General features: G+C 43.1%; 1 protein-coding gene across 1 annotated transcript in view; it reads left to right on the forward strand.

Moving 5' to 3' along the window:
- Positions 1–326: 326 nt before the first annotated feature.
- The window catches only part of DCT (dopachrome tautomerase), a 30,682-nt gene continuing 16,501 nt past the window's right edge, over positions 327–14,507 (forward strand). The window contains exons 1-5 of the mRNA XM_004746149.3: positions 327–658; positions 9,109–9,408; positions 11,384–11,484; positions 11,618–11,784; positions 13,039–13,218. Of these exons, the coding sequence (XP_004746206.1) occupies positions 364–658; positions 9,109–9,408; positions 11,384–11,484; positions 11,618–11,784; positions 13,039–13,218 (1,043 nt within the window). The 5' untranslated portion in view covers positions 327–363. The remainder of the gene's footprint in view (positions 659–9,108; positions 9,409–11,383; positions 11,485–11,617; positions 11,785–13,038; positions 13,219–14,507) is intronic.

The raw sequence follows: 14,507 nt of genomic DNA on the forward strand, positions 1-14,507 counted from the left end.
CTGATTTAACGGGGGAAAGATGGTGAGAAGCGCTACCCTCGTTAAATCTGGCTGTGAGAGGCGCTTGGAATGGCATTAAATTTGTTTTAGTTGTTTGAATCACATAAAACAGCCCATGCGTGTGCGAATACACACGTGCACTCACGTGGGTTCAGCGGATTTTTTGCAGGGTTTTTTTTTTTTTTTTTTTTTTTTTTTTTTAGGGGAGAGGAATAGAACGCAAAACCAAACAGTATCAACTCCCCCACCCCCCATACCAAAAATCCACTGAAGGAGTGTTCAAGAGCTCAGGACTGGAAGAGGAGGAGAAAGGCAGGGCAGAATCGGGGAGTGGAAAGGGAGAGGAGTTCTGCTGACAAAGCCATGTGCCCTCTGGGCTGGGGGCTCCTGCTCAGTTGCCTGGGCTGCGCACTCCTGCCGGGAGCCCACGCGCAGTTCCCCCGGGTCTGCATGACCGTGGACAGCCTGATGAGCAAGGAGTGCTGCCCGTCGCTGGGTCCCGAGCCCGACAACATCTGTGGCTCCCAGGAGGGCCGGGGCCAGTGCACGGAGGTGCAAGCCGACACCAGGCCCTGGAGCGGTCCTTACGTCCTACGCAACCAGGACGACCGAGAAGGCTGGCCCAGGAAGTTCTTCCATCGGACCTGCCGGTGCACAGGTGAGGGAGGCGGGCCGACCAGGTCGTGCCCTGAGCCAGGTGGGGAGGCCCCCGTTGGGAAGGGAGCCCCTTCTCAGGACGAGAGGAAACTCTTAAGACTATCAGACGAGGCTTTCCGTGGCCCTCCAAGTTTGGTTTTCACAGGCAGCAAACTGAGTCGGGCTGATGCCTTGGTTCTACGTTTCGCACCCTCTAGTCCACCAGACGAGTATTATGTGGGCCAAGCCCGGTTATGTGAACTCATGCCAACATGCCATTGGCTTGTTTGTTGGAAGGGGGAAGCTAACGAGCTTCAGAGCAAGTCCTTTCAAGATGATTCCGTGGCCTCCCCTTCTGAAATGGGTTGGCACTTGTAGAAGGGGGGGGGGTGGCGCGGGGAGCCTTGGCGTCTGCAAGACAGGCGTCCAAGGCAGGGCTTCCGCGGTCCTAGCCTCAGAGTTTCTGGTGTTTGGAAGAGGTCTTGGGCAGAGTACCTCTTGCTAGTTCATGATATGCCTGGGTTGTCACTTTGCCGCAGTCGGAGGGCTGCGGTGGGACAGGGCGTCTGGGAACTGGGGAGGGAGGGTCCTGGTAAAACAATGGCTTTTTCTGCTCTTGCCTGGGTTGCATGTGGGCATTTGGACGTTGGCTCCTTGTCCCTCTTTCAGACCTTGGGCTCTCTTATTACTCGTTTCTTTGAAATCCCTGTGCGCTTTTTATGCCTGGAGCTCTTCTGAGCCTTCTCAAGTCGTCTTCAGTAGGGCCTGCCTGGGTTCAGCCGCTGCCACGCACAGGGGCCGTAAACCGTCAAATCCTGGCAGGGCATTTGACGCACAGAAAACGCCCCAGCAACTTTAGCAAAGCCCTTGGCCTCTCTTCTACATATAGCAGCTGACTGCATGCCAAGTGTTCTTCTTTTAAATTATTATTATTAGGGGCACCTGGGTGGCTCAGTTGTTAAGTATCTGCCTTTGGCTCAGGTCATGATCCCACGGTCCTGGAATCGAGTCCCACATCGGGCTCCCCCGACTTGGGGGGAGGCCAGCTTCTCCCTCTCTCACTCCCACTGCTCGTGTTCCCTCTCTCGCTGTCTCTCACTGTCAAATAAATAAAATCTTTAAAAAATAAATGATTATTATTATTTGCTCATGTTCTCATAGGATGCCGGTACATAGGGAATACAGATAATGGGACTATGTAGGGATATAAAAAAGGTGAACTTAAGAAATGTACAAAGGACTGCATGTTGATGTAGGAATGGTGTTAGTTTTTTTTAACATGAAGAAAATTCTGGCTGTATAATCACTTTGCAGTCATGTTGATTCTGCGATTCGAAGGAACTGTTTGTTTTGCATTGGGTAATCATTGTGACAGCATTTTAAATAGCATACTGAACATATACTATCCATTTTTTTCTGAGCTAATGGAGCATTGTCTTCTATAGACATTATTTCTTGGATTCTCCTGGCTTTTGTCTGAAAAGCAGCAGGTTTCATATTACCTGTGTGATTGAAACCACACTACACAGTAACTTACTTGTCTATGACTCAAAAATTCTTCTAGAACACTTACTTCCAGGCCAAATCAATGATAGAGTGCTACCACTTACAAGGGTTGGGCCTCTCCATTTATAGAGTCCTGGGGCAGACGATATTAACAAATCAGACTAACTTTTAGCTCTTCTCATCATCATCTACTTTATATTTTGACCTGGTTAGCAAGGTTGTTTGTTTGTTTTTTCCTTTTGTTTTTTAAAGGTGAGGATGTAGAGAACAGAGAATGGCCAAACAGAAGGGATAATTATAATCTCCCTTCCCAGAAGGCGCCTATAATATTTCTCCAGAAGTGACAGGAAGTTAGAGTCACAGTGACCTACTTCCTAACATGAAAAGGGATCCCCCCCTGCTCGGAGGAGGATAAACACATACCTAGGGCAAAGTAGGTCAGAAAGAGGGTTTGACCTGTATGTCCAGACTGTTAAGGACATCACATGTCTATAGGCCAGTCCAAAGAGGCAGAGCTTTCTCAGTGCCTATGGTCTCCATTGCCAGCCATTGTCAAGGCCATGGCTGCTCTTGAGACCAACTACCAGCCTATGGCTCTCTTCCTGCCCTCTATGATTTGGTCTGTGTAAACTCATTCAGAATCATAGCTCTTCCCATACCAACTCTGGTTGGCTCCACTTATATCGGCTCAATGGTCTTATGCTTTGAGTCTCAGGGCATCTGACCAAGTCACAGTGGCCGAACTGGAAACCAATTTATTATAAACAGTAATCACAATTCTGTGATGTGTCGTGTGTCCCAAGGCAAGACATAGGATGTTCATTCAGCTTATTCTCCCACAAAGAGTGAGTTGCTTGCCTTCCAAGGGTAGCATTTCCTGGTTTGAGAAGCAGTCTTCAGAATTTAAACCTGATCTCAAAACCTAAACCCCAAAGCTCTCCTCTATGTTATCCTCATAATTTTTTTTTTTTCAAATAGGGCTCCTGGGATTTTTCTAGGTCACCAAAATTTATTAAGGAAGAGATGTAATGATGACCCTGAGCTTTGTTAATGCAATGGAAAAATAAACAGACATTTATCCATCAATGGGCATTAAGATTGTTTCCACATCTTGGCTCTTGGGAATTGTGTTGCCATAAGCATGAGAGTGCTAACATCTCTATGAGATCCTGATTTCAGTTTTTTTGGACAAATATCCAGAAGTGGAATTGCTAGATCATATGGTAGTTCTATTCTTAATTTTTGAGAAAGCTCCATACTGTGTTTTTCCATAGTGCCTGGGCCGTTTTGCTTTTCCACCAACAGTGCACAAGGATTCCAATTTCTCCACATTGTAGCCAAGTGGTATATACATCCAACTGAATACTACTCAGCCTTAAAGAAAAGAAGGCAGTCGTGTAGTGGGTGACAACATGCATGAACCTGAGAGGCCTTACACTGAGGAAATGAGTCAGTCACAGAAAGACAAATAGGGCATGGTTCTACTTATATGAGGTATCTAAAATCAAATTCATTAAATCAAAGAGGGGAATGCTAGTTACCTGGGGCCCAGGGAGTGAGACAGAGAGAGTTAGTAATCAGTGCACAGAAAGTTTCAGGTAGGCAAAATGAACAAGCTCAAGAGAGTTAATGTTCAACGTGGCACCTAGAGTCAGCAATGATGTATTGTACATTTAAAAACGCATGAACACAATAGACCTCATGTTAAATGTTCATACCACAATAAAATAAAATACTTCATAGTCTTCACGAATTTGAAGTTGGTAAAAGACATTAGCCTAACAAAGAGAAATAACAAAATCTGGAGGGGAACTCTCCCCCAACACACACACAAATGATGGGCTCAAATCCTCTAGAGAGAACTTCTCTGTTCTCTGGAGGGATAATTTGGAATCCAAAACCCACTGACCTTGATTGTCAGGAGGACCTGAATTTCAGGAGACCTTGGCATTAGCTCTTTGCCTTCTACGTCTCCCTTGCCAGCTGGCGTTTCTGAGAGCATACCAGTTGTAGCTGTGTTGTTGGACTTTTGGAAAACATGCCCAGCAAATAGTTTTTGAACAGTTGTCAGAGAGCTTCTTGTTTGTACAAGTGACTAAGTGCCTCCATTTTTCCAATCTCTGAAATGGGGATAATGATGAAACCGCACTTGTAAAACCTTTTTGAGCTCTGTAGATGAAAGGCTCCCTGTGAGTATAAAGTATTGTTATTAAAATAATAGAATCTTTAATTAAAAGGAATACGCTATTTAGAGCTCCTTGTAAATTCACTAATCAGTGGTCCTTAAGCTTCTTTAGTCTAATAGCCTTCTGAGGTTGAGCTGTTACAGTTCATGTAGGAACGTGTACGGCTTGGCGGTTCTCATTCTCTTTTCTAACCCTAGCCCAGTCCTAAGTAGGTTTACGAATTTGTCTTTTTAAATTTAATTTTTGCCCAAGGACATACTCAGTGGTAGATAGATTGGTATCTCCAGATCCTTTCGTTTTCTTTCTCTCCCCATTTTCCAGTAAGAAAATGCCATCTCTACTAAGAGGCCATCTTGTATTTTTTGATGCTGCAATTGGTAGGTTAGGGGAATAAATGAACTCAGGTCAAGTTGATGTAGGGAACTACTAGGGTATCTAAATTAGAGAAATAAGTGTTTTGCGTGCTGGGCTTTCAGGTTGTTGCACTTTTCTGTTGTCTGCAGCATTTTCTTGAATACTTTGGACCATGTTTAGAAGCTCCAAACGTAACAGGGGCTCAAACGCTGAGTTTTTGGAGAGATGCTGGAAAAAGAATTTTTTAATTTTTTTTGTACATTTCAGGGTCATAGGCGAGCTTACATGCAGACAATTTTTTTAAAAATTTTTTTGAGCTATAACTGATATATAAGATATAAGATATAAACTAAGATATGAGATATAAACAAATATAAACATATAAATAAATAAATATATAAGATCTAAACTAAGGTATTATCTTCGTTTCAGATGTACAAGTTAGTGACCCGACATTTGTATACACTGCGTAGTAACAGTTCCTACCGAATAGTGTTGGCCATATCCCTTATACTGTCCATTACATCACCGTGACTTATTTATTTTATAACTTGAAGTTTGTACTTAACCCCCTTCCCCCGTATGCCTCCTTCCCCATCCCAATTCCTTCTTCTTAGCCCTTCTATGTTGCTTTTTTGAGGACAAGTATTGTTTTGTAAAATGAAACACCTTGGGTCAATATAATTGTGAGGCAGCTCTGGTCTTCTGAGTCAGAATGAATTGTTTTGCCTTTTGTCTTCTGTGGTGCTTGGTTTATTCCTCTGTTTTCACTTGTCCTCAGAGTTAGACCTGCACTGGTGGTTCATGGCACACACGTCTGTCATCTCCTGGATGAAGCTATGGTGCCTTATATCTACATGTATCTTCTCGTACCTGATGCCTTTTATTCCATTATTCATTGCTTCATTTCTCACCACCCTGACTGACGTTTATTTAGCCCTAGTGATGCCCTTCAGGTACAAAGAGGGGAAAAAACACAACATGGTTTTAAGGTGTCCACAGTGTAGTGGACAAGGAAGACAGATGAAAACAAATATTTAAAATCCTGCTTCGGGGCTCCTGGGTGGCTCAGTGGGTTAAAGCCTCTGGTCAAGATCTCAGGGTCCTGGGATTGAGTCCCGAGTTGGGCTCTCTGCTCAGCGGAGAGCCTGCTTCCCTCTCTCTCTCTGCCTGCCTCCCTGCCTACTTGTGATCTCTCTCTCGGTCAAATAAATAAATAAAATCTTTAAAAAAATAAAATAAAATCCTGCTTCTAAGTGGTATCTAGTAAAAATAACAACACTCAATATAGAACTTATTATGTACCAGACACTGTTCTAAGCGCTTAATACATTAACCTGCTTGTTTTCTGTGTTAACTCTGTGAGGCAGAGCTCTGATCCCAATCTGACAGGCTTGAAAGAGTGAAATCCAAACCTACAAGCATGGAAACTTCTCCGAACAAACAAGTGGGAGCACAGAGAGAGGCACGCAGAGCTTTGACGGCCCTTTAGGCTGTGGGTGCTAATAAATTATCTGTTGAATAAACAAAGGAGGGAGATAATTAGCTATTGATCATTTTGTTTCTAGCAACCGAAAATAATTGTAAAGGAAGTGAAGGAATATTAAAACTCATGACATAAGTTACAAATTACTCAACTTTGACAAAATCTGGAGACAAGTTTTACGCATTTACATGTAGAAATGTATTGAATCGATCATTTTAAAATTGGGGTGTGCAATTTCTTAGCATTTGGAAGGAGACCCTCACTCTCTAATTATAAAGCTGTGGCTCTGTATTCAACTTTAGTCATCTGGCTCTAGGGAAATGGTGGATATTTGGGTGCTTGGTATTGGTTACTTGGGTACTGGTATTTGGGTACTGGGTTGCTCAATAAATATTTATAAATAATTTCTATTTAGTAGCTTCCCTCTAATAATCAATGTAGATTTTAATGTTTAACTGAAACTGTTCCAAAACATGTTTCAGTCTTGGGACTAGTAGAATTTTTTCCTTTCAAGTGTTTTTTTATTTCATTCTCATATGATGTTAAAACATAGAAGACTGGGGTGCCTGGGTGGCTCAGTGGGTTAAGTCTCTGCCTTTAGCTCAGGTTGTGATCCCAGGGTCCTGGGATCGAGCCCCGCATAGGGCTCTGCAGGGAGCCTGCCTCCACCTCTCTCTCTGCCTGCCTCTCTGCTTACTTGTGATCTCTGTCTGTCAAATAAATAAATAAAATCTTTAAAAAAAAAACATAGAAGACTATAGCTAACTGAGTTATGTGAGGACAGGTAGGATATTTTGAGTGTTTCGAGGAGCATAGAACCCAAATAAATTACCTTAAGAAAATTCTTACTCATGATATTTTTAATGACATTTTCTTTAACGATCCAAAAATCCACTGGATTAATAGAAAAGGAGGCCCGGACATTTTTCTTTACATGATACAAATGCTAGTCATTTTGTTTCATGTTATTGTAATATTTTCTTTGTAGAAATTCAAATAATCTTCTCTCTCCTGTGGTCATAGTATTTTTTTCTTACCTCTGCTTTGGTATTTACCATTTATCAAAATTATTTACAGGACCGGTTTTCCTCCTAATCCACAAGGATAGGGAGAAAGAGGAAGAAGAATTTTTCTGTCTATTGGATTATCTGTCACATGCTTTATATTTTTTTGTTTTTAGTTAATTTTTCAAAAAAATTTCAGCTCTATTGAGGTACGACTATGAATATGAATGTATAATTTTTAAAGTGCATATTGTGGTGACTTGGCTTTATGTTTCTTTTAGTCAGTCAACAAATACTCATTTTGTACAAGGCCAAGCACCGGCCTAGACAGTAGGATAAATGCTTTCCGGTTGCCCGTACCTGAGACAAGTAGATAATTACTGCTACTGTGATGAATCCAGCGGAGGGGGTATGTGAGGGACCAGAGAGGCCCAGGGCAGGAACACCTGACCCTGACATGTAGAGTCAAGGATGACCTTGTGGACCACCCATCGTGAGGCTGAGAGCAGGAGTGGTAACCCAGGCAAAGCGGAATTTAAGGAGATGAGGAGGGAAAGTGCCGTGGACTGAAGTGAGAGCTAGTAAAAGGGTCTGGGAGGAGAGGGAGGGGGACGAGGGGGAGAGAGGCAGGAGAGGAGGAGGGGGTAGGGGTAGGAAAGGAGAGGAGGAGGGGGAGGGGAGAAAGGAGAGAGGGAGGAGGGAAGCAGAGTTGGTTTCCCATGTTAATGCTTTAAATCAGCCCTCTAATCCCCTGGGAGATGAGCATTACCGACCCTGTTTGCTTCTACATTTTGCTCTAAAAATATTTGAATGTTCACTCTCTAACTTATCACCGCCTAGGGAAGGAGGGGCTGGTCATACCAAAAGCAGTAATCAAGGCTAAAAAGGGAAAAGTCCAGGACAAGCTGAAATAATTCCCACATTAGATGCTAATCAGGAAGGAGCTTATTAGTTCCCAGGGCTAGTACTCCTTCCCTGGGCTGATAAAGCAGGGACATTTGGGCCGTGGACAAGGGAGCCCTGCAGTGATTTGCACTTCCTGAGACTGTGGCAGCTAATTCACCTTTACGACCTGCCGGCCTCCATCGATTTTTGTCTTAACTCTCTCTCCTTTGTGAAATAAACCAACTTTTGTATGTCAGATTTCCCCTCAATCCCTGGAAATCAGCCCATTTAGTTTGGTTCCACCTTGAGCTTGGCAAATGTTCTCTTCCTCTTCTAAGTCAATGAGCCACTCCCTCTGTGTGGGCCCTGGTGTGTGGGCCAGAGAGAGCAGGGCTCAGCAGCATCGCCATCCCAGACTGCTGGGGAGCCCGGGGGGTCGGGGTGTGGGGAGGAAACAGAAACTCATTCTCTCCAGTACTGGAGACCTCAAGGCCCAGGTCGACTGTCAGCAAGGTGGGATTCTCCTGAGGCCTCTCTCCTGCTTTGTTGGCTGCTGTCTTCTCCCTCGGTCTTCGCATAGTCTTCCCTCTGTAACTACTAGTGTCCAAACTGCCTCCTCTTGGAAGGACACCCATTGGACTGGATTGGGGGGCCACTTAATGACCTCATTTTTAACCTCATTTTTGACCTCATTTCCTCTTTGAAGACCGTAGCTCCAAATACAGTCGTATTGTATCTGACTGGGGCTTAGAACTTCAACCTGCAAATTCTGAAGGGACACGGTCCACCCATGACAGCTTGTGACACCTTTCTTACAGTTTTCTTGCTGGCAGTATTTCGAAGGAACTCTACCGTTCCCATCCTTGGAGATTTCAAGAGGAGAGGAAGCGTAGGAAAATGGCTCCCTTCGCCTTCCTGCGAACTCCTTCCTCTTCTCCTCCTTTCTAGCCCACACTTCAAATTCAGAAATTTCTTCCAAGCTACATAAACTGACTCCCTCTTCCATCCCCTCCCCCACTTTTTTTTTTTTTTTCTTTTAAAAATAAACTAGGACATTTTGCTGGCTACAACTGTGGGGGCTGCAAGTTTGGCTGGACCGGCCACGACTGCAGTCAGAGGAAAGCCCCGGTTACTCGGAAAAATCTTCATTCCTTGACGGCTCAGGAGAGGGAGCAGTTCTTGGACGCCTTAGACCTCGCCAAGAACACAACGCACCCCGACTACGTGATCACCACCCAGCACTGGCTCGGCCTGCTGGGGCCCAACGGGACCCAGCCGCAGATCGCCAACTGCAGCATATACGATTTCTTCGTGTGGCTCCATTATTACTCTGTTAGAGATACGCTATTAGGTGGGTTATTTCCCTCAGCCGAGGGTATATTATTATAGTTTGGGACTGTGGGGGGATGGGTGGGGAAGTAAGGGCAAGTTAATTAACAAGAGAACAACACCAAGAAGGGTTAGGCTTACGGAAATCAGACGATTATCCAACGCTGCCTGAAGCAAGGAGGAAGAATATTCTACCAGTACGTTGGCTGACATGTGGGGAAATGTTTTCCCCTGGAGTTGGTGTGATGGGTTCAAAGTCTAAACTCTCCTCTGTGAAGCTATTAATCTTCAAAGGCAAAGTCTGCTGAAGCGGAGGCAAATTCCTTTTGATTCCAGAAGAAAACATGTCTAAATCTGGCCGTGGAAGCCCTCTCTGACATTTTCCCTCAAATTAGAGGAATTAACAGAACATGTGCTAAAGCACATGAAGCTTCTTTGTGCAGAATTAGAGGGTTTATGTGGAAAGTGCGTATCTCATTAAACACGCATGTGTTAGTCTTTAGACTTTTGCGTCATCATTCACGGGGCCTGTAAATGGTGTCTTGCTGTTGGGATCCTTGGGTTTTTTCAGAGTTGTATTGTCACGGAAGAGCATTAGCTGCTCTGGCAATGTAGAATTCCTCCTGAATTAGCCCTTGGAACCGTTGCAGTGGATGCCTGAGAAAATGGCGCCCTGCCCTTCTAGATCTCCCAGTCAGGGCCTGTGTAAGACTTGGAATGGGGCCTTGTTTGTTAAGAACCTCATTAATCTTGTAGGACCATCTATGCCCTTGGATATGTCTCAGTCAGGGATCACACAGACGTCAGCTCACTCCAGAGGGATGGGAATCCATTCCTGGGTATTCTCTGGAATCCTGAAGCTTTCTTTGGCTATACCTAATATCCCTACCTTTGGGGTCCCTTATTGGAGTCAGGGTGAATGAAGACATCAAGCTCCCTTTGAATAGTCAGATTCTCATTGGAGTTGTCTGTTCTTGTGTTTATCACTGGCTCCCCATTGCTTGATTTTGCCTCATTAGTTCATTTGGGGAACAAATCTTTGTTCTGAATTAAAAAGGACTACGTAGCCACCAGCAAGTGATAGCATGTCTTTCCTCAGTGCGAGTCCTTAAAAATCTTGCCTCTCAGGTAAGCATCTGTCTTTCTTTATCGACAGATAAGGAAGCTTTTCTGGCTGTAAACCTTTATAGTTTTCCTGTCATCACTCGGAGGAATTTTTGCTTTATGAGAGGGTTGTCTCTCAGGAGGGAAGGAAGACTATAGTTTCTGGTCATACCTAGGAATTAAATTTATATTCGTGTCTGTTCAGCTGTCTGAAGTTATTATAGGTACTTTGAAAAAGAACTAAAGTTAGCTAAAGTTTCTACATAACCATCGAAAGCTTTTATGAAAGCAGAAGAAAGATGGAATGGGCAGGAAGGGGGTCATTAGATTGACCAAAGCTTTTCACTAAAATTGGCGGTTCCAGTGGCCAGCAAAATTGGTCTGAGTGTATTTTTCTCTGTTCTAGTCTTGGCGACCATGCTTGTCAGCTGGTGATTGTAACTGATTGACGGCAGAGGCAAAATCCATCGAAGTTCTTTTCAGTGACAAAAATGCCTGAATGAGGACTAAGAGCAGCCCAACTTGCCTTATTATTAATTAATCCCTCCCTTATAAATGTGTGCATCTGGAAGGAGTAATGAAATGTTACTTAAAAATTAAACATTTGATAGGGATTCTCAAAGCTGAAAGTGACCTAGATGTGTCTGGATCTCTGAGGACAATCAAACTTTTGAAAGATGGAGAATTTACCCTAGAAGTGCTAGTTGCTTCTGGAATTGTTTGGTTGTCGCTGTTGTTGTTTTCAGAGCGATAAATGACAAAAACAATTTTTTTTTTTTTTTAGTTGGAACAGCATGGATTTACTGGTTCCGCAGACACAACCCACTGGGGTAAGATTTCACATTTAAAAAATATTATTCCATGATCTTTAATATGTTTCCTAATTGCTTTAGGACCAGGGCGCCCATACAAGGCCATAGACTTCTCACACCAAGGACCTGCGTTTGTTACCTGGCACCGGTACCATTTGCTGTGGCTGGAAAGAGATCTCCAGGTTGGTCAAAACTCTGCATTTGGTATTTTTAGTTTTGCGTTTGGTCAAGACCCATATCAGTATTTATTTTATATGCTTTCTTATTGTATTTGATATCATGAGATAAGTAACTAGGCATGCCCTTTGCTTTTAGCAACTTATCGGCAATGAGTCCTTTGCTTTGCCCTACTGGAACTTTGCCACCGGGAGGAACGACTGTGATGTATGTACCGACCAGCTGCTTGGGGCAGCAAGACAAGATGATCCAACTCTAATTAGTCAGAACTCAAGATTCTCCAACTGGGAAATTGTCTGTGATAGGTAATGGTACACGTTTACCTGCAATGGAAATCCAGAGGCCATATTATCCTACGTCTGAGAGAAGGAAAGAGGCTGTGCATGTCTGTCTCCAGGGCATCCTGGGTTCTTTTTACATGTTTCTGAAAATAATTTTCCTGAGGGAAGTGGGATTTAAAAAAAATTCTAAGCCCTTTTATTAAAAAACAAAACAAAACAAAACAAACAACCACCACCACCAACAACAAAAAACCAGAGGCCTGGAAATCACACCGGTGAATCGAATGGGCTTGGTTATCATTTCTAGATCAACTGTTTTAAAGCTAGAAATAGTTTCTGCATTCGGCCAAACCTTTCTTACGTACTGATTGTATTCCCGGCAGTGTAATAGTACTGACAATACAAGAATGAATAAAATAGAGCTTCCCTTTTGGATATCGTTTTGTATTTACAAAGGCAGATTGCTTGTAAACAAATTACAATACAATGTAAAAAGAATCATGACAGGTCTAAGTGTGAAGCCAAGAAGAGAGTCAAGAGAAGTCTCTAAGAGGCAGAGGCATACACCCCAAGCAGAGAAGTACTGAAGAACATATAAGCAAATGACCAGCCTTGCAACCTATGGAAAATCCTGTCCTCAGTGACTCCTTAAATTTCTTCCTTTTTTTTTTTTTTTTTTTTTTTTTGCACATATCTCAAAGAAAGGTCCCTTAAGAGGCTCTGCTGCTTTCGTTTATTATCTATCTATCTATTTATTTTTAAAGGTTTTATTTATTTAGTTGAGAGAGTGAGAGTGAGAGAGAGAGCATGAACCAGGGAAGGGGCAAAGGAAGAGGGAGAAGAAGGCTCCCAGCTGAGCAGGGAGGCTGAGGCGGGGGCTCCATTCCAGGATCCTGGGATCATGGCTTGAGCCAAAGACAGATGCTCAACCTACTGAGCCACCCCAGTGCCCCCTGTGTTCCTTTATTTATCTGTTTCTTCCAAATCATACTGGCTCCAGCTCCCCTGCCCTGTGTCTTTGTCAAGCTTCCTTGAACACACCTCTCATCTGCGTGTTCATGTGTTTGCAGGGGTGTAGGCCAATCTAGCAGGGATCCTCTCTTCTACACACTAAGCTTTTCTTACAGGCTTCTGGATAGTGCTCCCCAACATGGGGGGATGGATCACTGTAATAAAATTTTTATCATGACTGAGATTTTGATTGGTTGGTTTGGCCCAAAGTTACGACACTATTCACAAATTAAAGCATTCCATTTTCACTCTCCATACAACCCTTAGCCTGGATGACTATAACCGCCGGGTCACCCTCTGTAATGGGACCTACGAAGGTCTGTTAAGAAGAAATCAAGTGGGACTGAACAGTGCAAAATTGCCAACTTTAAAAGACATACAAGATTGTCTCTCTCTCAAGAAGTTTGACAGCCCCCCTTTCTTCCAGAACTCGACCTTCAGCTTCAGGTTGGTGCTCTGAACTCTGTTAGATGACATTTTAAAATACTTTAAGATTTTCATGCCCGTGGTTGTAATGAACTCGAAGGAAATCCGGATGTTGGGAGTCATGTACAAGGCTAAGTAATGCGGAAGGGCTTGACAAGTGAGGATAACAAGGAACCAGTGTTAGGAAAGTCATCAACCACCCACTATAATGAATAGTGTCATTTTAATATTTTCTAATTAGCTATTCAAAACCATCTTTGGTATTTCTCATATAGGTACAGTGTTCAGAATCAGGTACTTCATTAAATATCGTATTTAAAAAAGTATTTGCTCATGTTTATTCTTTTTCTTTTCTCTTTAATGTATCAGCTATAGACCTTAATATCAAAGTCCGAGATCCCAGAGAAGTATTATAGACCAAATGCAGCTCAAGCTACAACACAGCAATGACATCACAATACTTAAAATGGAAAGGCCGACTAATAAATCTCTCCCTCTAAAAAAACTTTCAGAATTGTGGGAAATAAGTACGGATGTAAATAAGATTTTAAGCAAAGATGAATGTGGCTCCCGAAAGACACGATGGATAGATTCATGGTCTTCCCCCAAACCAGATTCTCTCTATCCCGTGTGTAAATCATACAGCTGGTGGGTTATTTGGGGCGGCAGGGTGGGGGGAGGTAAACTGAAAGATGCAGAACTGTGCCAAGTGCAGCAGAATTCAAAGTCTGTGTGGGGATTAGACACAGCTCTCAGAGTAGCGTCAAGGATCATATAAAGGCTGACATTTAAGTTTGTTTGAAAAGGAACATAAGTTTGCTCTTCATAGTAGTAAAAATGCTATCGAAATGGAGCACAATCTTCTTCTTTTTTTTTTTTTTAAAGATTTTATTTATTATTTATTTAAGAGAGACCGAGATAGTGAAGAAGAGTACAAGCAATGAGGAGAGGGAGCAGGGAGCCTGACACAGGGCTTGATCCCAGGACCTGAGTCAAAGGTAGATGCTTAACCGACTGAGCCACCCAGGCAATCCTAAAATGGACTGCAGTCTTTATTGATTTGAGTTAAGGGAGTGGTTATGGAAATGGGGGGCCCAGATCACCATAATTGGCACTACTTGGGAGCTGCTTAAAAACACATATTGTGAAGAACTGGCCCACACCTTCTGAATCAGAAACTCTGAAAGTAGGCCATGATTCCCATGTGATTTCTCCTGTGATTCCCACGAACGCTTAAATTTGAGGATCACTGAGTTAAGAGAAGGACAGTTTGAATTTCTGAAAAATTCAAACTAGGGAGGAGAAAAAGA

The sequence above is a fragment of the Mustela putorius genome, unplaced genomic scaffold, assembly GCF_011764305.1.
Source record: "Mustela putorius furo isolate JIRA1106 unplaced genomic scaffold, ASM1176430v1.1 tig00003974_pilon_pilon_pilon, whole genome shotgun sequence".
Taxonomy (NCBI): domain Eukaryota; kingdom Metazoa; phylum Chordata; class Mammalia; order Carnivora; family Mustelidae; genus Mustela; species Mustela putorius.